Below are 24,358 nucleotides of genomic sequence, written 5' to 3'. Positions count from 1 at the left end.
CTTGGTCTTTAAGTTGTTTATTACATACCAAAGCCTAAACAACACATCTTTAGCATGACTAGCTTTGTTTTTCCAATTGCACACTAAAGCGATCAGGCTCAGAGTGTGTCACACCTAAAATGGTCCCGGTGGAATCAGTTCTCAACCTTTCTTCTATAGAATGTGATGACCTTCCGACCTCCCTGCGTTGGGACTCCTACATTGAGATAACTAGGAAACACAAGGGTGATTGTGCTACTCTATCAGAGACAGATCTAGATATGATCATTTACCTGAATCTCTCAGATGTCAATCGTTTTAGCCTCTTGCATAATTATGAAGGGAAACCACCCACACCTGAATTTCAACCCAGAATGTCACAAAAATGTATAATGTTGTTTTATTTTCTTAATTTTCCAAATGTCCACATTTTTCTACAAGTGCAATTTTGTTTGATGCAAAATCACAACTTTTTTAGTTACAAAATGTGTATTTAAAGATTCATATCGCAACAAAATAGTTGTTTCCATATTGTCTTTAAATAGTTTTTCAGACGAATGCTTTCAGCGTTAGTTGGGTGACATTTATGCATTAGACCTTCATAATTTCACCTATTTATTTTTTAAATGGAGCTTTTTAGTTTTAAATCATTTACAAAATTGAAAACTGAAAATAAATGTAGCATTTAAATAAGAATACTAGCAAAACAAATACTATAAAAGGTTATATTATAAAAATGACACAATCTAAAGGTAAAAAGTAATAACACACAAATATTTAGTTTGTCTTCATGTACGTTGTTGATATTTCCTCATTTTGTTGCACGAAGGAACCAGATGAGCTTTTTGTTTTTGACACCATTCCAGGAGGTGATCCTGACTCTGCAGGAGAAGCTGTCCATCCGATGCATCGAGCACTTCTCCCTCATGTTGGAGGAGAAGATGGAAGGCTCTGGGAGCAAACTGCTTCTCCTGCATGAACAGGAGATGCTTACTCAGGTAGGAGACATTTTTCCTTTTACTGTCTCTCGTCGCGTCCCTTTCTGTCAGGCCCGCACACCCTCGTCCCTGCTCAGTATTCCAGCAGCAGTTAGACCTCGGTGTCATTTATCAGCTCTGGCTAAGCAGGGGCGACAGTTCACTTTACACTGTTGCTTTAAAGGCACACAGAGAGAGTTGCACATGTACACGCTGATGCACAGCGACATTGTAATGAGGTTGCCGTGTCATGAGAGGACGGTTTTAATATTCAGGTGTGACGCTCTGCTTGTGGCAAACAGTGACAGAGCAGTTGGAAACTCACAGACTGTAAAAAGAAATCCAGCTTAAACTTAAAAGGTCTGTAATTCCAGGAGTGTTTTTGTGATACTGTCGCATATGGATGATTGTTTAAAATAGATGGCCTCCTGTCCAAACTATGTAAACTGAAATTTCGAGTTGAATCTCCCAAATGCCAATCCTTGAGCCACTCATTTGGTTATGAAGGGAAAACACCCACTGCAATACGAATTATCCCTTAAAAAGAAAGTACGGTCCATGAGCTCAAACGTTAATCTCAGACATAGTATTCAGCTTTTATTTGGTAATTATGAGGTTAAAGTTAAATTGAACCAGTCATAGTAATGGGACTTGTGGCTCTTTGAAGTGAGCCGTTCATTAGCTCAAAGAGCTGTTCAAAAGACTGGCTCTTTGGAACGAAGCGGAGCTGTGAGAGCAGAGGTGGGAGGGTGTTTGGTTGGAGCAACGTGTGGGATGGGGAGTCACGCCGATGACCGTGACAACGCAGCCTTCCGCTGATGTCCATGAGAGCGCTCGCCGAGGGGCATACTGGGAGACCAGATGAACTGTTCTCTACAAGGACTCGGCTCTCATTGTTCACTTTGAAAACCCGTTCCAAAGATTAGATTCGTTTGTGAACATCACATGACTAACCGGTAACCAAGTCAACAAAGATTGCATTTAAGGCCATCTGAAAAAGATAGAAACCCCAAAAAGCTACAATAGCAAATCCGAATAAACAATCTAGCTTAAAACATTTTTTATGTCTCTTAATTCAATTCAAGTTTATTTATATAGTGCCAAATCACAAGAGTCGTCTCAAGACACTTCACGTAGTAAACATTCCAACACAGGTCAGCTCATTAAGCCAATCAGTAAAACGTTTCCTATATAAGGAACCCAGCAGGTTGCATCGAGTCACTGACGAGTCTTTACCGCTAACCTCATACTAAGCAAGCATGCAGCGACAGTGGAGAGGAAAACAATGTTCTAACATAGTGTAGCTATAAACATTTGTCTGTTCGTTTTCCTCTGCTTATCCTGGTTCGGGTTGCGGGGGCAGCATCTTAAGTAGGGCATCCCAGACAGTCCTCTCCCTGGCCACCTCCACCAGCTCCTCCAGCAGGACCCCAAGGCATTCTCGGGCCAGGTTGGAAATGCACTTGCTCCAAAGTGTCCTTGATCAACCCACGGGCCTCCTGCCAGCAGGACATGCCTGAAACACCACCCCCAGGAAGGCGTGTAGGCGGCATCCTCACCAGATGCTCGAACCACCCTATCTTTATGGCTAAGCCCGGCCTCCCTCCAGAGAAGACTCATTTCAGCTGCTTGTATCTGCGATCTTGTACTTTCAGTCATTACCAAAAGGCTAGGACTATAGGTGAGGGTTGGTATGTAGATTGCCTGATAAATTGAGAGTCTTGCTTTCTGGCTCAGCTCTCTCTTTACAACAGACCAGTTCAGCGTCCACATCACTGCAGACGCTTCCCCAATCCGCGCTTCGATCTCTTGCTCCCCTCTTCCCTCTGTCGTGAACAAGAACCCAATATACTTCTCCACTTGAGGCAGGACCCCACTCCCAACCCGGAGTTGGCAAGTCACCCTTTTCCAGTCGAGAACCATGGCCTTGGATTTGGAGGTGTTGATCCTCATCCCAGCCATTTCACACTTGGCCGCAAACCCACCCAGCAAGAGCTGGAGATCAGAGCTTGATGGTAGCTAGGGGGACAACATCATCCACAAACAGCAGAGACGAGATTCTCCAGCCACCAAACCCGACACCCCCCCCACACCACGGCTGCACCTAGAAAATCCAATGTCTAAGAGTTGATATTGCTTCAAATGTCACTATCTTGAGGAAGCAGTTTGTCTTAGAAATCCCTGCAACACGATGACAAGGCCCAGAAAACTGAGGAAATGTTCAGAGACGTTTTGGAAACTTAAAGAGGGACTGCACACCATCAGAACACGTAACTCCACCCCTAGTCAAGATTTGAAAAATGCTATGAAAGTGGGCGTTGCCAGGAAGCATGGAGTGGCATGACCAAGTGTGGGGAATTTCCATCCCTGGTGGGAGGGGGAGTGGGAGGAGACTGTACTGATGACATGTAATCGTTCCAGCCCCAGTCAATCACAAGTTTAAAATGCAGTAGCCACTGTTCTGCCACAGGGGGCAGCACTAAGACATTTTTGGACCTAGATTCTAAATTTAATCAAGTTTACACAAACATGTCAAAAAATGCACAGAAACAGAAAGATTGCATTTGTAAAGACCCAATTATACCGTTAATTAGCAAAAAAAGGTTCTTTTGGGTTCAGTTACGCTTTAAGAAAGTTAGTCGGCAAGCGTCACAGTTCAGTTAGTTACTCACTTTGTCAATAAAAAGTTTTGGATGTTTTTTTGTACCCAACCTGACACATTTGCACATCTTTTTATCTCATTTTAGGTATGTTTTAACCTTGAAATGATCTATTCAAATGAATGTAAGTCTCCATTATTGGGGGTTGCTAGGTTTTAGAAAACGCCCTAGTCTATCACCACGATTCAATAAAAAATTGCCTCAGGTCTCCAAGACCCTCTGAAGCAAAGCTTTGCATTGACCCTGAAGCCACAACAGCATCAGTGTTTACAGCCAAAATAGTTTTACTTTGTTAAAAATACAGCAAATGCCTGCAATAACTGCACCGTGGGCACGGAAGGGACATTTCAGAGCCAAAAAGGACAAAAAACATTGTCTTACTTGCGTAATGTGACACAAATGTCCGAATTCACGTTAAATTTCTCTGTTTTGTTTATACCCCATCAAACCAGGTGACTCAGAGGCCCGGCTCGAACAAGATGAAGTGCTATTTCCGAATCAGCTTCATGCCCCGGGACCCAGTGGAGCTGCTCCGGAGGGACCCCGTTGCATTTGAATACCTCTATGTACAAGTACGCTATCGCCTAATAAGCTCGTTTCATGTACCTTTCTGTAGAATGATAAACAATCCCCAAAAGAGCGTCCTTTGATAATTATTACGAAACACCCTGACAGAAGGAAAGAGTATGATTCTTGCTTGTGAGGGTTCACCGTTTGGTGCTTCCTTGTCTTTCATGTGCTGTAACGCTTTGAAGGATTCTCAAGCCAGTACGTGTTCAACAGGAACAGCTTCTGTTTGAAATACCCTTTGGAGACAGGAAACTGACACTGGTGTTCTTGTATTACCTGCATTGCCACAGAGTTGTAACGACGTGGTTTTGGAGCGCTTTGGCCCTGAGCTGAAGTACGATGCTGCTCTGCGATTGGCCGCTTTGCAGATGTATATCCTCTCCATGACGACCAGACAGAGCCAGAAAGTCTCCCTCAAATATATCCAGTAAGTTGCAGCAGAGGTGCAGTTTTGACTGTAATGATGCCATCTGTAGTCAATGACGACTGACTTTGAACAGAAAAAGCCGCCGTCCTGAGAGTTGCTTGAATGTTCTCTCATTCATAGCCACTCATCCCGATGAGCACCAGCGTTTTACTGCGAGTCTTTAACCTAGGTTCGCTGGGAAATCTTTATCTCCCCGAGGACGTTCTCACTCTAAAATCCATCTCCTCTGAACAGAAAGGAGTGGGGCCTGTCGCTGTTCCTGCCTCCGATCGTGTTGTCCAGCATGAAGGAGAAAAACATCAAGAAGGCTCTGACGCACATCCTCAAAACCAACCAGAACCTCGTGCCTCCGGGGAAAAAAGTAACCAGCTCTTTTTATATTTGTCCTTGTTAATAAACTTTTCAGACACTCGGACACAGACGGTGTTTTCTGACGCGACATCCAAAAATAGCCTTCTTGTAAAGGTTCTCACCATATGATGTCACAATGTCGTTGTGTGTGTGTGTGTGTGTGTGTGTGTGTGTGTGTGTGTGTGTGTGTGTGTGTGTGTGTGTGTGTGTGTGTGTGTGTGTGTGTGTGTGTGTGTGTGTGTGTGTGTGTGTGTGTGTGTGTGTGTGTGTGTGTGTGTGTGAGACCTTGGCTAAAACCCTTAGCCAAGCTGAAGAGAATTTTAATACAAATAACGAGCAAAAGGTCTTGTCAACGTTTCTGCATAATGAGGTATTCATATTCATACACATATGTTGCAATAAAAACAGGTCACCCAAGTCGGGCTGAACCTTTGAGCTCTATTATAAGAGTTTTAAAGGCTCCATCCGGTCGTCTCTAGAAGGCACATATTGACTTTGGCAAGTTTAAATAAGGAGGTTAGAACTAAACTCTCATAAAAAGGCTTCAATTCCATTATTCCATTCCATCTTGTTCTATTTTGTTTTATATTACTTTATTCTGCTGTTCTATGGTTGTTTGCAGAAAAAATACTAAATCAGTTATGTTGCAAGACTGAACATCCTTAAACAGCACGTCACCCCCAAATCAATTTTTTTTCTGATAAACTATATAAATGTGTGTCTAATCAAGCTGCAGACACGTGTAGTCAATAGTTTTGCATTTTAGTTCAAATTTTGTGCTGTTGTCAGGTAAAAACTGCACTGCATTTGAATTTGAATCTGCCATCGCTATTGGCTAAGAGGTACCCTGGAACGTTAGCTGGTACCATATGATGTCACAATGTCGTTTTGTGTGTGTGTGTGTGTGTGTGTGTGTGTGTGTGTGTGTGTGTGTGTGTGTGTGTGTGTGTGTGTGTGTGTGTGTGTGTGTGTGTGTGTGTGTGTGTGTTTGTTAGCGGCTCTGCCCTCTCGGTCTGCTAGGTAACAGCATTTGTTGCATTTTTCAAACAGGAAGTGGGAATGGAGTAATATTCTGGTAGGGGGTAACTTGCTCTTTAAGAAATTATCAACATTTCAGCATAATTTTGCTTTGATGTGTTTGTAGGGTCCATGAATGATAAGTGACATCTGTCAGGATTTTCTAATCCTAGCGTCTCACCGGATATTTTCTGTCAGAAGCTAATAAAGGAAATAGGGGTAGAAGGCTGTTTTGATCATTTAAAAAAATTAGTAAAGAATGGTTTCTCAGTGAGCCTGCTCTTTAAAGTCAGCCGTTAACTTTGACCGTGGACCCGGGTTCAAGTCAGGTTTTGGGGTTTTGTTTATCAGAAGTTTGTCAAAATGTGAATATGAATATTTTAAACTATCTATCATGGTGTGCTAAATAAAGATTCCCTAAAGACTACTACAGGCGACAAAATGTATGAAAAATTGTTCGTGCTAAATAAAGCAAGGCAAAAACTCCATTTCATTTCAAATGGATAAGAGTCCAGCGTAAGACCCATGTTCCAGTGAAACCATTTGGTGGTGTCAGTGTCATAGTTTGGGATTCCTTACCTCTATGTGTAGATTAATATTAGTGAATTAAAATTTTGTGTAGCTAAAAACATGCATAGAATATAACTTTGAAGCACTATAAGACTTAATGTTTTTAATAATTTCTTGTTTGTTTCATGTGTCTGGTTGCTTTATCCAATTCTGAAACAAGTGGAAATTTCTGAGGAGAATTTTTTTAATTGATTTGCGCAGAAATATAAAATGTACAAACTTTGAAGCACAGTGAAATGTGATTCTGTGTTGGAGCTCCATTTTTATCTGTAAAGCTTTTAAAAAAATATGTACGAGTGATCCATAAAACCGAGCCGGTGACATTTTATTGGTGACAGTAACAAGGCACATGTGGTAAATCCTGCACTTGTAAATTCTCAGAACACCAGGTCCTTTCTTATGAATGGATATATTTCATATCTGTAAACAAATTCACCTGGTGTCTGAGGCTCTGATTGGTCTGAACGTACCATAACGATTACACACTAGAATATGTGTGACTTATGCCACATACATAACACTCTTAAAGCAGCCATATTTTATTTCTCAGGTCTCTGAGCCACAAAGCATGCACTAAAGACGAATGTTTCTCACATTTCTCCTCTGCAAGGAAATTTGTCACGCTTTACATCCGATCTAATCTACCTATTGCAGGCTCTCACAGCAGATCTAAGAATTTTGATGAGGGTAAATGCACCAAAACTTCATGCTCATGAGTACAAATTTCCATTTCTTGGTGCTGAAGTGAAAAAACAAACATTAAAGTTGTAGAAAAGTAAAGTTTTCAGAGGTGGAACTGTTTGTTTAGGAAGTTGAAGAGCTGGTTTTTAAATACAGAAGAGAGTGCTGTGGTGGATCCGATTTAAACAGTAGGATGGGATATAATGAATAACCAGTGGTCCACATCAAAATGGCGTGCTGAGATGGTTTCAAATGCATCTTTTCAAGATGAAGTGGTTTCATTATGTACGTCTTTCTTCGCTTTCCCCACAGCTGACGGCTTTGCAGGCAAAGGTGCATTACCTGAGGTACATCAGTGAGCTCAAACTCTATGGAGGAAGAGAGTTCCGATCCATACTTTTGGTAAGTCGTTGGTTTTTATAGGAGATGAAATCTTTTTTGGTAAGAAAGAAAACGTATTTGCTTCTTGCTGCAGCAAGGTGAGAAACAGACTGAGGTGACGCTGTTGGTGGGGCCGCGATATGGAATCAGCCACGTCATCAACGCCCGGACCAACCTCGTCGCCCTCTTGGCCGACTTCAGCCACGTCAACCGCATCGAGATCCTCACAGAGGACGAGATCAACGTCCGACTGGAGCTTCATGTTCTGGATGTCAGGGTAGGTGTGAAAAACAAGCCAGGAAAGCACTTTTTAGTCTTTTTTCCTACCCTTTCCTCATTCTCCCCTCCTGTTCTGTTTCAGCCCATCACATTGATCATGGAGTCTAGTGATGCGATGAACCTCGCATGTCTAACAGCAGGCTACTATCGCCTCCTAGTGGACTCACGGAGATCTATTTTCAACATGTCCAACTGTAACAGCGCAGGGGAGGATGAAGCCGGTGCGTCACAAAGAACACAAACAATGCTGTGAAAAAGCCCTTAAGGATTTCTTCTGTTTTATTTTCTTTATTTGTCAGTAAAATGTTTTACATCAGCAAACAAACGTCAATATTTGACTAAGATAACTTGAATTAATAGGTTTAGGTTATTGAGGAGAAACTAATTGAGCCAACCTGGGCCTATGTGAAAAAGTAATTGACCCCAGCCACACCCAGACCGGATTACTGCCGGATCTGTATAATTCAGGAATTGCATCAACAGAACCTGTCTGACGAAATAAAGTGGGCTAAAAGACCTCAAAAAGCAAACAGTTATACTATGTTAGAACATTAAAAGTAGATATGGAAGAAAACAAATCATGATCTGAGGCACTCCAAAAAATAATTATTATAATATAAGCTGACGTGTTTCGGTCGCATGCAACCTTCTTCAGGGCATCTTGAAGAGCACCCGAGTTACTACAGAAACTATACATATGTCTAGTCCCACTGATTCACTCACTCCCACCTGTTTGAATATGTTGGAACATTGTCAAGAGGCGTGGAATAAGAAGTTTTAAGCTAGCTTGTTTTGCAGAGTTGCCGTTGTCACGTTAATTATAAAACAGGTAAATACAAAGAAATGTCAGTTAATGATAATGTTTTGAAGAGGTAGATGTTTTTCAGGAACGTACATATCAGTGGGCCGGTACACACCGGTTAGCAGTACCAGCACTTTTAAACCAGGACTTTTTTTAAGTATACGGTGCGTACCGGTAGTTTTTCTGCACATGTGTCAGTCTAAAAATCCAAAATTACTGAGAAAAATGAACCTGTCTTTAGGTAAACAATTTGTAAACAGCATTTTGCATTTACTCTAGTTACCCTTTAAATACTGGAATTGTGGCCTGGTAGATTTTAGTGTGACAAAGAATACCAGTGTTTTTGTTGCTTTCTGCAGGTCAGGATCGTGTCCCGGAGTGGCCATACAGCACGTCTTTAGGGATCAGTGAGGAGCCGTTACAGGGAGATGTCTACGACAGGAACTGTTCTGGGAATGGACAGACGGGAAACAGCATTAGTCCTTATTTCCCCGAACCCCAAAACCCCGATGGCAACCTTGGGACCAGAAGAAGTCCAGTACTGCCGCCTCTTCCTCCTGCAACCAGACACAGAATTCAAGACTCACCTCGGAACGCCAAAGTGTCATTTATTTTTGGCGGAAACCCGCCTCTAACCAGACCAAAGAACTATGACATGCTGCCGGAGAGCCCAGAGTCATCAGATGCTTTCCAGTTCAATGATCTAACACACGTCTACAGCAACATCATAACGGAGGAAGGCAATGAAGAACCGCTGCTGAGAGATCTCTTTTATCGTGACACGACTGATGATGCAGAGGATGACGATGATGTGTCCTGTGAGGAAGACTCCACCGGAGGAACACCGGTAGGCGAGAACACACAAAGTGGACACTGTGGAGACCAAAGAGGCAAAGCTACTTTTTTAGCACTCTCCGGTTCTACTGACGATATCATCGACTTAACATCGTTGCCCCCGCCCGAAGGAGACGATGGGGTTGATGAAGATGACGACGACACATTGCTGCAGACCTTGAACCTCGCAATCGCCGCTCCACCGCCAGGTTTTCGGGATAGTTCAGACGAGGACACGGCTCCGGAGGGAAGACCTCTGAGCACATCTGATAATGACGATATCCCGGTGTCGTTAATCGATGCCATTCCGACACACGAGGAGGGAGAAGGGAGCAGTGGGGAGAGAAGGCTGGAGAATTCAGTCATGAATACTCTACAAGCACTGGAGGATCTCTCGGTCTCTGAACGGAGACCCCCTCCCCCACGACCACGTGGCAGTAATAATACAGGTATGTTAAATAAAAGCACACTAGTCCATGAGATTCGTAAATAAATATACCACTAATGTTCTGCCACTCCTCCCCCATCAGTCCAAATTTTTAGGCTTTCATTTTTAGGTTCGATAATTTTTGGGCAAGTTTTTGAACACCAAAGAAAATGATCAATGTCATTTTTCATATCAGAAAAATAACAAATTAATGGTTGATTTAGTTTTTTTACTCCAGGTTGTCACTGATTTTCACTTGCTATCCTGAAGTACCTGAAAGTTTTAGGGGCAACAGCTTCAATAAATAATCTCTTCCACAACGGTTTTATATTTTTGTCCCTTTGACTGCATTTCCAGGGTATTATTGGTCAAATGTGTCTTTTTTGTGTTTTTAGCATCGTTACTATGATAAAGTGTGACTCAAATGAACATTTTACGAATTTTTAAGTTTCTCTGTAAGCATTATAAACAAGCATTTTGGTTTCCAGTGTTGGGTAAAGTTTGTTTTAAAAATTAACAGGTTCAAAGTTTAGTTTACAAATTTTAAAACGAACTGGTGCAGCTCATATTTCATAAGAAAAAATATTTTTAACAAAGTTTGCAACTCCAAAAATGAACTAGTTCGTAGTTATTTTTTCAGTGTGTAGCGGCAAGCCATTACCCACATAGTACTGGAATTTTCCAATTGCTGCCACCCGTTCAATCCAACTCAATAACATGAGGACAAACTTGCTGTTCAGATGGCTTTTTGAAAAAGCGGAATTATTAAACAACCTGAAGAAAGAACCAGGCTGACGTAGGAAACATTAATTACCATTTAATTAAGTCACTTTTCAGATTTTGTGAATGAATTTTCTGACTGGTTTGTCCTAAGAATAAGAAAAATTAAAAAACTTGGCCTATTCAGCCCCAAATGAATACCAATTTCCAACCAACTTAGAAAATTCCGTCTTCCGAGTAGGAAAAATAAACTGCAATACCCCCTGAAGTGGGGTGAATGTTTTTAATCCAACTTCAAGGATCAATGTACAGCAACTCCTCGTAACAAAAACAGAAAGCACCACAAGGTCCGTTGTTAACATCATTGACTCTAAAGAGTGGACCCCGCATCACTCGTTACTGCCTAAGGCAGCTGCCTTTTGTGGGGTCTACTTTTTATGTCTATGGTTAAAAGGATCTTTTCAGCTTTGACTTTAGCTCCATGAAAATCTGGGGTTCTTGAACTGAGACGGTGTCGTTCACAAGCCTGTTTACAAACGCCAGAATGAGTGTGCTCAATTTAAAGTTCATCAGACAAAATACATGTAAGTTCAGTTCACATTCAAAAAAAAATATTAACAAGTTCACGTATTATCATTCAGGCACAACGATGCTTGTTCCTGGCCTCAGTTTAAAGAAATCAAATTTGAGCTAATAGCTAGCACAGCTAGGACCGAAGTGGACCGCAACAATCAGTTGTCCAGACTCCCGAATGCACAGAATGAGATACAGTGAAGAAGACGAAAAAAATCTTTCATATTGTGCCTCTCATGATAAAAATCATGAGGCACTTCATAAGAACAAAGTATTAAAGAGTAACTAAACCCCAAAATAACCTTTTTTTGCTAATTAGCTGTATAATTGGGTTTTTACAAATGCAATCTTTCTGTTTCTGTGCATTTTTGGCATGTTTGTGTAAACTTGATTAAATCTAGAATCTAGGTCTAAAGACGTCTTAGTGCTGCCCCCTGTGGCAGAACTGTGGCTACTGCATTTTAAACTTGTGATTGACTGGGGCTGGAACAATTTCACGTCATCGATACAGTCTCCTCCCACTCCCCCTCCCTCCCAGGATGAAAATTCCCCACACTTGGCCATGCCACTCTGTGCCTCCTGGCAACACTCACTTTCATGGCATTTTTCAAATCTTGACAAGGGTGGAGTTACAAATTCTGATGGTGTGCAGACCCTCTTTAAGTTTCCAAAACGTCTCTGAACGTTTCCTCAGTTTTCTGAGTAAAAAAAAAAACATATAGTTCCAACATTGTTTTACAATCTGTAATTGAATTTTGTAGACAGGAGGTTTTCTAAGATGGCAGCTATTGGCTTTGGTATTGACCAAATCCACGTTCGGGTCATACCAAAGGCTTTAAAAAATGGGACTCAATACCACCCCGCTTGACACCCAACAGTAAGGGGTTTAATTGGGGGGTAAAACCACCAATTGGTTCCTGAGTGTGGTTGTGTCTGCAGCTCACCTCATCTCCAGGGGATGGGTCAAACACGGAGAACGAATTTCACACACACCAGTGAGACAACTAATGGGACTTTACCTTTAATAAACTTCACAGGACATCATCTATAATGGTCAGCATAGTGTTATTAATTTTTTCACAGAAACACACTTTGAAAGGGCAACATACTCCTGTTTTTATTCACATGTTGTTGTGAGTTGTGAATTCTGTTGTTTCTAGTCTCCCTAGTTGATTTGCAACACTTAAAAAATGTACTCTTCAAAATGGTTGGAACAATGGGACTAAATGGTTTCAGTTTGGAGCCCTAGTAAAACAATGTTAAACTAGTTTGAAAGTGGTTACGCTAACAAGTATCTGCTTTATTTTTGAAAATCAGCGTTTTGTTCAATGATACTTAAATGGCTGTTTCTTCTGTCTTCCAGGTGTTTACACATCTCATGGCTTTAGTCCAGAGTCATCATCAGATTCTGGCAATGAGACCAATTCTTCAGAAATGACTGAAATCTCTGAACTAGCCGCTAGTCACAGGCTCAGTGAGAGCCACATGCGTTTACTAGTGGCCACAAGGGAAGGATACCAACCTTTACTTGAGGAGAAAACAGAATTTCCTGTATCACCTAATGCATGTAGCTCAATAGATAAGAAACCCCCGAGTCCAAAACGACACCTTCAACCTCCAGCAGTTCCTCCAAGACGAAGCCCCCAGTTAGACTTGGCATCGCCAGGTGCCGACAGATTGGAGGTGAAATCCCAGACTAATCTCTCGGCCACTCTCCAACGTCCGAGTTCAACCACGCCAGGAGTTAAGCACCATAAAAAATCTGCTGATTCTAGTGGAAAGTACAACACATTTAGCACAAGGGAAGGACATCGAGGTGAGAGCATTATAAGACGGTGTTATCTTGATTTGAATCAGCACCCTACATTTTCTGAACAGGATGAAAGTCAGGAAAGGCAGAATTCTATCATACCGGAAAATGCTGTGACTGAGATCGTGGGAGTCAACAGCCTCCCTCATGATCATTTCATAAATTTCTGCCCTCCTTCCACTGTTTCTGACCACTTTTTAGATGTGGTCAACTTGGGGGACTGTTCTGCAGACAATGGAGCTGCAACTGCTGAGCAGGATGAACATTTAGTGGTAGCCTCGTTACTGTCTCCATCCAGAAAATCCAGATCATCTGACCAGGGATCAGACATCCAAAGTGACCATCAGTCAATTTCAAGACAACAGAGTGTTGCACGGTTGTGTGAGTACCATTTGGCCAAAAGGATCTCAAATTTGCAAGGTGAAGCTCAGAGTTCATTACAAGGTTCTCTGTGCTCTTCACTGGATGCTGGTGGAAGCACCAACAGTAGTGTGTGTGCCACACCAACTGACTCTCCTCTTGGGCCTGGTGCAGTTCAGTCTAAACACCCTCATTTGCAAAGGCACCCACTTTCTAGCTCTTCTTCCTCACTGCTCAGAGTGCTAAACTGTGAAGACAACAAACCTGGAATTCCTCTTGGATTTTCTAGTCAGAGCACTCAGGGTAAAGACCCTCATCCCCAAGCGGACCCTGCCCTACTTCGGAAAATGCTTCCCAATATTCACCCCTCTCTTGGGGCAGAATCAAGCAGACCCTCCTCAGCTACTCCATCCAAGCATAAGGAGACGACAGGCATCGGAAGTAAGAGGCCCCACAATGATATTCATACCAAACAACAGGCATGTTTCAAGGGTCTTAACCCAAAGGAGGGCAGTGAGGCTTATAGACAACTGATTAACTATCTAACAGTCAGCCAGATGCATCAGGGAGGGAAGCTCCACAGTGCTGGCATGGGAGGGGCGGTTAAAAAAGACACAAGACGCTTTATCACAAGCAACCCCCAGCTTGTTGAAATGGTTAAGAGTAAAGGGAACACTACAGCTCGCTGTCAGTGTATGCCTTCGACTGCATCTTCCCCATTTGTCAGCCCTAATCTAGTAAATACTCAAGCATCCACCTTGCAGGTAGCACCAAACAACCCACACTTTTATCATTCTGCCACACTTCCCGCCAAACTTAAAAGAAGTCCTGATATGCGTGCTCAGAGACTGAATGAGGGGTCTGATTATAGGAAAGCTACTTCTGAAAGGAGGAGCTCCTTCTCTGGTCTGGAAAGTGAGCTTGGTGCTAGTGGTATGGATCCAGAGCACTTCCTGTCACTTTATAAAAGACAAGAGTGTAATAATCAAGATGGGGCCCCGAATCCAAACCGAAATATTGGAGGTATTAATAATCGTCTCCCACCTCGGTCAAGAAGCCAACCTAGTGGTACAACAGAGGACTGGTTTAAACCAGACTTGAGGTCAATGCGTCAGGCTCATTCTCGTCCAAATGAAATGTCGTGTTTCTCTGCTGCTCCCAGTTTGAGTGGTCAACGTGCAGACATTGGTGCACTCTCACTAGGAAGGGGGGACCACCCATCAGCTTTTGTCAGACAGTCATCTAGTAGCAATAGAACTAATGTTTCATCTCCAACACCTAATGCACAGTTCCCCTCATCCCCACCGCCTCCCCCACCTCCTCCTTCATCTCTTCCCATGCAAGCGAATACTAGCTGCAGCAACTTGGGACATGCACAAGATTCCAATTCCATTCAGTTGCGGCCGAATCAGAACCACAATAAGACTTTTACACCCAATCTCCTGCAGGCAGACCCTTTCATGGCAAGGGGCAGGGAGCTCAAACGCAGCTCAAGCAATGTGACTGCCAGTTCTGGAAGTGTGGAGGTTCTGTTTGATAAACCCACACGCAGCCGGAGCCAGCAGCCCTTATCGGCATCTTTATCCCAACAAGGAGACACCAAAGTCCAGAGGAGGCCTGGAAGAAAACGACTCTCTAAAAGCTATTCGCAGGGATCTGTGTCAACCCAAGCCTCATGCTGGTCTTCAGGTGTTGACAGCAGGAGGGCATCTGTTGCATTTCCATTACAAAAAGACTCGAAACATATGAAAGGCTCTCAAAAATTGGACACCAGCCCCTGGAGATGCAATGGCCCTTTTAGTTACTGCTTCTTTAAACGCAAAAGTGAGGGAGAAGAGGACGAGATTGAGTGGGAGAGGCCTAGAGGAAGTCAAGGTGGGGGAGGTATAGACAACAATGGTGCTGTTGGATCAGCTTTACCCTCCTGTGGCTCTGTAGTGGATGTGGCAGGGGAGCAGCTTTATGGAGAAGTCCTCAATAACATGAGCTTTAGTGACCGTCTGGCACGAATCAACGCCCTCAAGGACCGCATGTATACCTTCCCTTCTGGCTTTAATGATGTCCGTCGTGACGCCAGTGAGCTGATTGCACTGGTGAGATCCAGCGTAGGCCGATGTGATCGAGGAATCCAGATGCCTATCCAGGATGTATCCCAGTATAAGCAGCTACTATCTGTTGAGTCAAAAGAGTTGGGCCGGGCATGCCGCAGAATGGCTCAAGTCCATGGTAGTCCAGATGAAATGCTGCTAGCTGTAACATGTAGCTTTCAGGTGCTGTGCTGTCTGTGTGAAGCTTGTATGTGTCTGGTTAGGGGACTTGGAGCCTCAGCCACACAGCAACAAAGAGAAGTCGTAGCAAAGGTTGATGAGGTTGTTATGAACTATATTTGTTTGCTTAAAGCAGCAGAAGCTGCCACCATTGGCGCTCCAGGGGAGCACAGCGTGAAAGCCCTGGTCCGCCACTCCAGTACAATGTCGGCCATCGCTAACACACTCACGCGCTCTCTGAAAACGCTGCTAAGCAAGTAGAGGCTATTCCTTACGCTTTGTAGAACAGTCCATGCAGTCAGCAGAAGTCTATCTTTAGACATTTTTCTGTCTTCAAGTGTTATAGAAGAGTCAAAGTGTTTTCCTATTGTGTCTAGGTGGTCTTTCTCTCTAAAAAAAACAAGACGTGTTGCAGTCGAACTCTACTCTGAACTTCAAAGTTAGACAATAAAAAAATTATCATGACTGCACCTGCTTTTTCTGATGGCATTGTTGTAATGTCTATTTGCAAAGCCATATAGTCACAGACCTTTATAGAATACGTAGCTAATATATACTATACTCTTTCTCCTGTGCATTATGTAACTTATTGAAAGTGTATATATTGTAAATAAATACAGTATAATTATATTATCTGAAGGTGCACTTTCACTTTGCAATGAAGTCTATTTAATTTGCTTAAGTATTCTGAAAGGTGGACGGAAGTCATTTTCAGTTCATATTGTACAGTTTTATTACAAATGGGTGATAATGGTGATTGTAAATAAAACCTAAATGAATAGATATAGTAGAGCTGTAAGTAAAGGTGTGTCACTGTTGGTCTAGTGAGAAAATTATTGCTTCAAATTCACTTGATTGTAAGCTAAATGACCATGTTATAGTACAATTTTGTAGCATTACAGTGCACTTTTTTTCGTTTGTTGCCACTAAAAAAACATATAAAATAAATATTAAGACATCAGCTACAGTATGCTAGAATTTCATTAGCAACTTTGCCATATTTTACCACATGAACTATTTTCTGTTAATAATGCATAGAACCGAATATAAAAATATAGCACTGTAACATATTCAGTTTGGAAGGAGCTTTATTTAATGTTTTCTGTTTTGGGAATATGCGCTGTCAGTAAATTATTTCTTATTTTACAAAATCAGAATTCAATTACATCTGTCTAGAAAGAAGAAATAAATGTCCTGATTTTTTTAAAGCATTCACCAACCTATTAAAATATCTTTTACAGATATACATTTGTCTTCTGTCTTTTAATCGGATGTGCTTTGATCTTAAATTTATTAAATGAATTATTAAAGATGGTAAGCATTAAAAGTTTGCAATGCCCAGTTTATGTAGGTTATGTAGGGTAGGTTCGCGGCCGAGTGTGAAGCGGCTGGGATGAGGATCAGCACCTCCAAATCTGAGACCATGGATCTCGACCGGGAAAGGGTGGCTTGCCAACTCCGGGTCGGGAGAGAGGTCCTACCACAAGTGGAGGAGTTTAAGTATCTTGGGGTCTTGTTTACGAGTGAGGGTAGGAGGGATCGGGAGATTGACAGGCGGATTGGTTCGGCGTCTGTAGTGATGCGGACGCTGAGCCGATCTGTCGTGGTGAAGAGGGAGCTGAGCCAGAAAGCCAGGCTCTCGATTTACCGGTCGATCTACGTCCCAATCCTCACCTATGGTCATGAGCTTTGGGTAATGACCGAAAGAACAAGATCGCGGATACAAGTGGCTGAAATGAGTTTCCTCCATAGGGTGGCCGGGCTCAGCCTTAGAGATAGGGTGAGGAGCTCGGACATTCGGGAGGGACTCGGAGTAGAACCGCTGCTCCTCCGGATCGAAAGGAGTCAGCTGAAGTGGTTTGGGCATATGGTCAGGATGCCTCCTGGACGTCTCCCTGGGGAGGTGTTTTGGGCATGTCCTGCCGGCAGGAGGCCCCCGGGTCGACCCAGGACACGTTGGAGAGGTTACATCTCCAATCTGGTCCGGGAGCGCCTTGGGATCCTGCCGGAGGAGCTGGTGGAGGTGGCCGGGGAGAGGACGGTCTGGAGCTCCCTAGTTTGGTTTGCTGCCCCCGTGACCCGGACCCAGATAAGCGAAGGAAGACGATGACAGTTTATGTGTATTCTAGAACTTTAGTTTGTTTACTTTACCCAAGTTATTTTTTAATGTATCAATAAAAAGAGGGCTACAACTACAGAGGTATCACACTCCTAAGCCTCCCTGGTAAGGTGTATGCATAGGTTTTGGAGAAGAGGATCCAATAGACGGTCAAACCTCTAATTCCGGATGAACAATGTGGTGAGGAGATACAGGGTGTTTCTCAATGTCAAGGCACCTGGCCTTGGTCCTTCCTTGGTCAAAGACAACGGTTAAATGGAACGGACTTGCATCACGTGACCACGGCGGTCACGTAACGTCACGAGACACGGTAGACCACGTTATATTTTATACGTATTAGTTTCAATATAAATACATAACGAGCCTTTTACGTTTTAAATTGTGTAAATGTTTATTAAATTCAAAATATAAGTGAGTTACTACCCGCTAGCCAACGAAGCTGCAAATACTAAGCAACTAACTAACAATAGATAACTTCTTTGGATCTAAAAAAATATATTTTTTTAATTAGTTGACTTACTTTTAAACTTGAAATTTGTCCCCGGAGTAGCTGCTGGCTTCTGATCCGCCATCCTTTTGAAAATACCGTGGTATGTTCTGGGTAATTTTTGACCAAGGCTAGGCTACAGGACACCTCCCGTGTATCCTCGCTCAGCTAGCTAAACGGCTAACAAACGAAGAACACACGCCTCGGTAAAACATAAACATTGGAACATGTCTTAGCGGCTCCCTATAAGGTATCTCCTAGGCAACTGGGGCGGGCCAAGGCATCAAGGCAAGGTTGATGGGTGTTGAGAAACACCCCCAGTCAAGTCCAACTGGTACAAGACCTACGGGAAGACCACAACATCCTGGAGGTACTATGTTTCTCGGCTGATCTTGGAACCCCTTATGATTACATCGTAGGAGCTGGTCCAAGGTAGCCTAGGAACCTAGACAGAGTAGCAGAATGTCGGTCTAGCTATGCTCTGTTGAAATCTCACCCGTCCAGGCCAGTATTGTGACTTTCCAGTCACAGCAGTCTATCAGTTTGATGGACGGGATGTTACTGCAACTGAGCGAAAGACACTAAGATGACCACAGTTTGTTTGAAACAGCTTTGGTAATCAACTATGGACTATTTAGACTAGGGCTTTTCAGAGCAGATTTAGATACTTTATGGATATTCCACCCCTAATTTCTGTATTCCCCAGAGTTAGATTAGTGGGAATAAAGCATTTGTAACAAGCACAGTAATTCTTCTGATCTGGCGGCAATCAGTCTGCTTTAGCTTAGCATAACCAATGGAAGTGAATAGCAGGAACTAGTATTTTGTGTGCCAAAGTGATTAAAGTTACAATACTATTTCTAATAATGATACCAATTATTCCTGGTGAGCTCAATAATTATGTAGACTGCAAATGAAAAGTAAGAAGTAACACAAAGTATTTGCAGGAGCCAATTTAGACTTGGGACTATATGACAACAAAGCACCGCTATAAGACGCTGCTGCATGGAGCATGGATGTAGCACAATAGGCAAAAAAGCCACTGGAGGCAATGCCTTTCATATTTTGTGAAGAACCAAAAGGAAGTGCATTATTACTACCTATAAGTGGTCTTTTATTTAATCTAATTTTGTGAGTGTTGCTGGGCTATTATAAATAATCCTACACGTGAAGTGTGGCTAATGCATTTGTTAATGGAAGCCAGAGACCTTTTTGACTGTTATGTGATGTCTATGTGCCATCTTTATTTAAGCATCAGTTGTTTGTTGATTGAACCTGTTTCAGTGTGAGAAACTTTTATAAGCACATTGTAAAATAATGCATCAAAAATAGCTGCTAACCTGTATTATATCTTGAGATGTACTTAGTTAACTGGTTAATTGTTGTTAATGTTGTAACCTGGTAAACTAGTTTATCTCTGTTAACTGCTTCAAGTCCTTCGGCTGCGCTGGGTGCAATGTATTTTGGGCCACCAGAGGGCAAAAGAGCGCCGCTATCAAATATGTTTACTGGACAACCACATTATTCCGGATAACCGGCTATTAACCGTTAAGGGGCGTCAATAGCCGGTTAATGAATTTTTAGTAAACAAGCGTCATGGGTGCTTTGAGGGCCAATGAGGTAAAATAAGGACTCTCTTTATCCTGCATTAACCTTGGTGAGCTATTCCAGCGTCATGGGATTCTGGTTTTGCACATACATATTTTTTGTTAAATATTTTTATATCTGTATATACTTTTCATATATATGGATTAAATTTGAATGGTTGACAAAACATTGCATGCCACGTACATTTTTAAAAGACAGGAGCAAAATCTTATCTAGCTGGTGATTTCATTGAATGCCTTGGTGTAATTTCGCCACCCTACAGGTAACTACATGTAAGTCTTACATAGATATTTTCACAAAGTAAATAGGAAAGATAACGTTTTTTTTACTTTTACATTAGTTCACATCTGGATTTCCCGTGTTGTACGTTTCCTGCGTGGCTGACGTGACGTTCCTACCCCAGCTGTGCAGCTGATGGCAAGCCAAATAACCATATAAAAGATTAGTTTATTTTAGAGAAGCCTTTATGTTAAACATCCTGAACTTCTTTTGTAAGGACTACAGTTTTCAATTTATTTGCGTGAAAACTGTAGAGTCTGTAGTCTAGACATCCGAGACAGATTCCAATGAAAGCAACTAGTGAAAAGTGTTCGACTGATTATATGTCACATCGGCTTACCCCTCTCCATGCGAGAGACGAGCCACTTGCCTATTTGCATATTGGGCGCGTGCTATACTCGTGCTGGAACGTCAGCCAATCAGATCGACAAATGCGTTCTAAACCACACCCGCGCGGCAACTCGTGTCGCGCGCGCGCCTCCTCGAGCATTGTTCTGGCAAACAAAAGTTGCGGGGTTTAACTTCTACTTACTTTCGGAAGCGTCAAACGTGATTCAGCGCTTTTAGGGGTTTTTTGCGCCAGCCAGGAGGACTCCGGTTCCGACCCAACAGGACGAGCTGTTTAAAGAATAGACCGTTTAGGCGGATAAGTTTTTGTTCGGTACCTTGTGGGGGGTTTAAAGTTGAGACAGCACTAGCTAGTTAGCCCCAAGGGCTAACTCAAGAGTTTGGCAAACAATGGCAGCTCTGTTTCAGCCTCGACGTGCGTTGGTGGAGATTCCCGCACCACAGCCTAAAATTGCAGGTGTGTTTTTGTAGTTTTGTGTAGCTTTCTGAACTCTTAACGCGCTCTGCAGGCTGGAAACCTGCTGTCATGCTAACAACACCCTAAAGGACATGTTTAAAAGTTGGCACCGACTTTATTTGCAACATAAAACAACTTAATACCTAGCTGCAGTTTAATATTAGTTCGTGTTTGGTGTCTTCATTGGGAGTAAACGCGTGCAGCGTTGTATTTGAATTATTGTTGTTTTGCAGCTCAAATGAGGAGATCGTATCTGGAAATTCTCAGTGCTCGTTTAGCTCCACCTGCACTCCCAAGAACTAGAAACCCACACGCAAGGCGTGCACACTCATGTAAGTATCACTAATAAGGATAATTCCACCTGCAGATAAGAAAGTTTTCTAATCTGGAGTTATTTGTGGTTTTGTTTTGTTTGTTATTTACTTAATCAGATATTTTTGGTTTGTTTATTGTTGTTTTTAAGTTTAAGACGACAGAAATGAACAGAAAACTAGCAAACGATGACTTTTGAGAATAGTCTGGTTCAGAAGGAAGTGTAGATCTGCTAAAACAGGACTAACGTGGCCGTTCATCCATTTATTTGATGGACATCACACATGTAAATATGACAGATGGTAGGATAAATGCTAATTTACACCCACGGTCCTTTGGCAGGTCACTAGAGCCCCCTTCAGACAGGCCATGAAAAACGGAAAAGTTCGGGACTCTGTTCTAAGACTTTTGTGTCTGAATACAAACATCCGGATAACCTTTTCTGTGATTAAAACGGACGATGCCCCTAGTAACGGGACCGGACTTGTCACGGAGTTCGAGTTCCGCACAGGGAGGAGGAGGGGACCGGGGGGCGCTGTGCGCACCTGGATAGCTCGCTCCTGTAGCATGCGGCGAACCATGGCAGCTCGCCTCCTACGGTACCGTCTCCTAGACGCGCGACGGAGCGCTTCACACCGCTTCCGTGATTCCTTTATTAGCCATTGAGCTTCATCATCCAGGTCTCTGATGCGTCTTCGTGTGCGCAGAATTATGCTCAACATAAGTCCGATCCGTGAGAGGAATTCTATCTCTTCGTCGGCCATGTTTGACTGAATAGCTTTGTTTGGGTAAATGACGCATGTATGCCCGCCGCACTCTGTGTACGCAATATCCGGGTACAGTCTTCCCGCCCCCTCCCCCTCAGACATCTGGAACTTTTCCCTGCTGTGTGAAGGCAGCCGAAAGGACAAGTTCAGGTGCACAAGTGGTGTGTCTGAAAACACAGTTCTGGTTAAAAACCGGACTGAATTGTCCACACATGTTCCAGAATGCCAATCTGAAAAGGGGCTCTAGTAACAGAGGACAAGTCTAAATGTGCTGACTAATCATGTCTTGTTTTGCAGTGGACCTGTCCATCAATGGGATGTGGACAGAGAGGCTAGAGGACTCGTGTGAGAAGCCAGACGAGCATCCGACTCCACTTTCCAAACAGCAGCTGGAGCAGCTGGTTAGATCCCTGATTTTAGTCGAGCAGGTACAGTTTTTGAGCGTTTTTTGGGGATTCTGGTTTCTGCGGATGGTTTAACCTGAAATGTCTTCTACAGAGCCAAGAGCTGAGGATTCTGGCACCAGAAATAAAAGTCCTACAGGAGGATCTGCAGCTGAAGAAGGCAAATGTTTACAGATCTATACCGTACTCGCGCTTCGGCTCCAACAGGGATGCCCACTGCTACAGGAAGGCCTTTCCTTATCTGCTGGCATTCAAAGTAAGTCATATTCAGTGTTGTTGAGTCTGCGTCTCCATGGCAACTACTTAGTTCTTGTCACAAAGATAAAGTCTCGCTCACCCAGGTGGTGCGGTGCTAATGCTCTCTTTCCCTGCAGGTTTCGTGCCAGGAGTGGGGCCAAGTACTCCTAAGGAGAAAGGAGTGGGACGCCGTGTTGGAGCACTCCCTGATGGCGTGGCTATACACCAGTGAGTTACCGCAGTGGGACACGGCGAGCCACAATGCACTCAGAGAGCAGTGCTACGGCGTTCTGGCGGCTCACATCCTCACTGCTCTGCAGCACTGCAGCCTGGAGCCCAGCAGGGGGCACGAGCTACTCAGGAGGTAATGCTGACAGCTAGGGTGTTTCCTTAAACTTTTATTTTTTTATATTCTATCTACAAATATTTTAGTTAGGAAACATCCACAGAAAATTCAACTAATTCATCTAAATTGAATAAAAACGTTTTTCTCCTAGGTTGAAGATGGCTCAACTTCAAAGCCAGTCCATCGTTCCCTGTATTCAGGAGCTGCAAAGGATTCTGGGATGGGCTCAGCATCTGGATTGTGATCTGTGAAAAAAACATGCTGTATTTGATTTGGATGTGCTCCAAGGCCAAAAGGAAGCTGGAGTATTTTTCTACGTAAGGAGCCCTAGGAGAACATCTATGGAGGGGATGAGCTGTACCTTATTCATCTATTTAATAAGAAGTCTGGCTAATAAAAAGTGCCAATCATTAAATGTATATTAGTGTTTAAACTCGCCAGTTTGAGTCACCTCTAGGCTTTAATTAGGTCAGATGGAACTTCCCCCAGAGTTTAAAAAATACCTCCTGTTCCAGAGGATGGTTTATTTCTTTTTTTAGAACTGTTGAAAAGATTGCGTTGAAAACAGATAAAATACTATGAAAGGGCTTTTGTGTTGGGTGTGTGTATGTGTACATATGTGTGTGTGTGTGTGTGTGTGTTTCCTGTGAATTCTTGTCCAGAATACTTGACGCTGTGGCCTTTGGTCTTGACTTGTTTCCTGTTCAGAGTTTTTTAATGTTCGTGTTTTGCACTGTGGCTGTTTGTCCTGAAAACTTGAACTTGTTTTTGATAAAACAGAAACTAATTTAAATAAAGATGACCTGAACTACAGAAATGCCTTATTTTTAATTTTCAGAACTGCTTTAAAAATAGACCAATAATCTATTTCATCATTTTGTCAGTTTGACACTTTGAATTCAAGACTCCAGTAGATTTAGCAGTTATACGTATTAGGAGTCTGCATAAGTCAAGAGTTGTGTTTTGAGATAAATAATGTGCCTTTGGTTGTAATATGGTTTTATATTTTTGATTTTATACCTGCAAACTTGTTGCTTTTTGGCAAAAATCACCATTTTTGAGGCCAACTGTGACGTACACGCAGCCTAGTGAACTAGACCAAATTCTTGCTTTTCAAAGTTTAATAATATAAATAATACATTTATTTAGTCTGGCTTGCCAGGCAAGTGTACACGTCAATCGTGTAGATCCAAAAAGTTTTTGTTTAGAGGGGAGAGGGGGTTCTTCTGTCGGGTTTCAGGGAGCCTAAGTCACGCCCATCTACTTCCGCATCACGGGTCCCCGGAAGAACAAAAAAATTAATGCAAGT

The 24,358-nt window shown here is 42.7% G+C and overlaps 2 protein-coding genes and 1 long non-coding RNA gene across 3 annotated transcripts in view; 2 read left to right on the top strand and 1 right to left on the bottom strand.

Annotated features, from left to right (window-relative positions):
* The window catches only part of LOC107381069 (FERM and PDZ domain-containing protein 4), a 65,522-nt gene extending 49,303 nt beyond the window's left edge, over window positions 1–16,219 (top strand). Inside the window, exons 8-16 of the mRNA XM_015952558.3 lie at window positions 846–977; window positions 4,069–4,188; window positions 4,477–4,613; window positions 4,848–4,974; window positions 7,545–7,634; window positions 7,708–7,890; window positions 7,975–8,113; window positions 9,054–9,977; window positions 12,612–16,219. Coding sequence (XP_015808044.3) covers window positions 846–977; window positions 4,069–4,188; window positions 4,477–4,613; window positions 4,848–4,974; window positions 7,545–7,634; window positions 7,708–7,890; window positions 7,975–8,113; window positions 9,054–9,977; window positions 12,612–15,946 — 5,187 coding nt within the window. The 3' untranslated portion in view covers window positions 15,947–16,219. The remainder of the gene's footprint in view (window positions 1–845; window positions 978–4,068; window positions 4,189–4,476; window positions 4,614–4,847; window positions 4,975–7,544; window positions 7,635–7,707; window positions 7,891–7,974; window positions 8,114–9,053; window positions 9,978–12,611) is intronic.
* On the bottom strand, window positions 5,104–22,150 carry LOC139062665 (uncharacterized). The gene is made up of 2 exons (XR_011516239.1): window positions 21,841–22,150; window positions 5,104–9,251 (listed from the first exon to the last, which is right to left on the bottom strand). It is a non-coding gene; the product is annotated as an uncharacterized lncRNA (long non-coding RNA).
* LOC107381070 (uncharacterized) lies at window positions 20,161–23,866 on the top strand. Its single transcript, XM_015952559.3, has 6 exons — window positions 20,161–20,983; window positions 21,217–21,315; window positions 22,360–22,490; window positions 22,561–22,722; window positions 22,841–23,067; window positions 23,201–23,866. The coding sequence occupies exons 1-6, from the start codon at window positions 20,917–20,919 to the stop codon at window positions 23,298–23,300; spliced, it is 786 nt and encodes a 261-aa protein (XP_015808045.1). The 5' UTR covers window positions 20,161–20,916; the 3' UTR covers window positions 23,301–23,866.
* Window positions 23,867–24,358: the final 492 nt, after the last annotated feature.

The sequence above is a fragment of the Nothobranchius furzeri genome, chromosome 14 (genome assembly GCF_043380555.1).
Source record: "Nothobranchius furzeri strain GRZ-AD chromosome 14, NfurGRZ-RIMD1, whole genome shotgun sequence".
Classification (NCBI taxonomy): domain Eukaryota; kingdom Metazoa; phylum Chordata; class Actinopteri; order Cyprinodontiformes; family Nothobranchiidae; genus Nothobranchius; species Nothobranchius furzeri.
The sequence above is the reverse complement of the archived record's forward strand: the minus strand, read 5'-3'. Positions and strand labels throughout refer to the sequence as shown.

What these genes read in the sequence shown, in the direction of transcription:
- LOC107381070 (XM_015952559.3), top strand. Translation starts at nt 20,917, where the DNA reads ATGGCAGCTCTGTTTCAGCCTCGACGTGCGTTGGTGGAGATTCCCGCA. An exon ending in ACCACAGCCTAAAATTGCAG is followed by an intron (nt 20,984 to 21,216) that starts GTGTGTTTTTGT and finishes GTTGTTTTGCAG; the next exon opens with CTCAAATGAGGAGATCGTAT. An exon ending in CGCAAGGCGTGCACACTCAT is followed by an intron (nt 21,316 to 22,359) that starts GTAAGTATCACT and finishes CTTGTTTTGCAG; the next exon opens with TGGACCTGTCCATCAATGGG.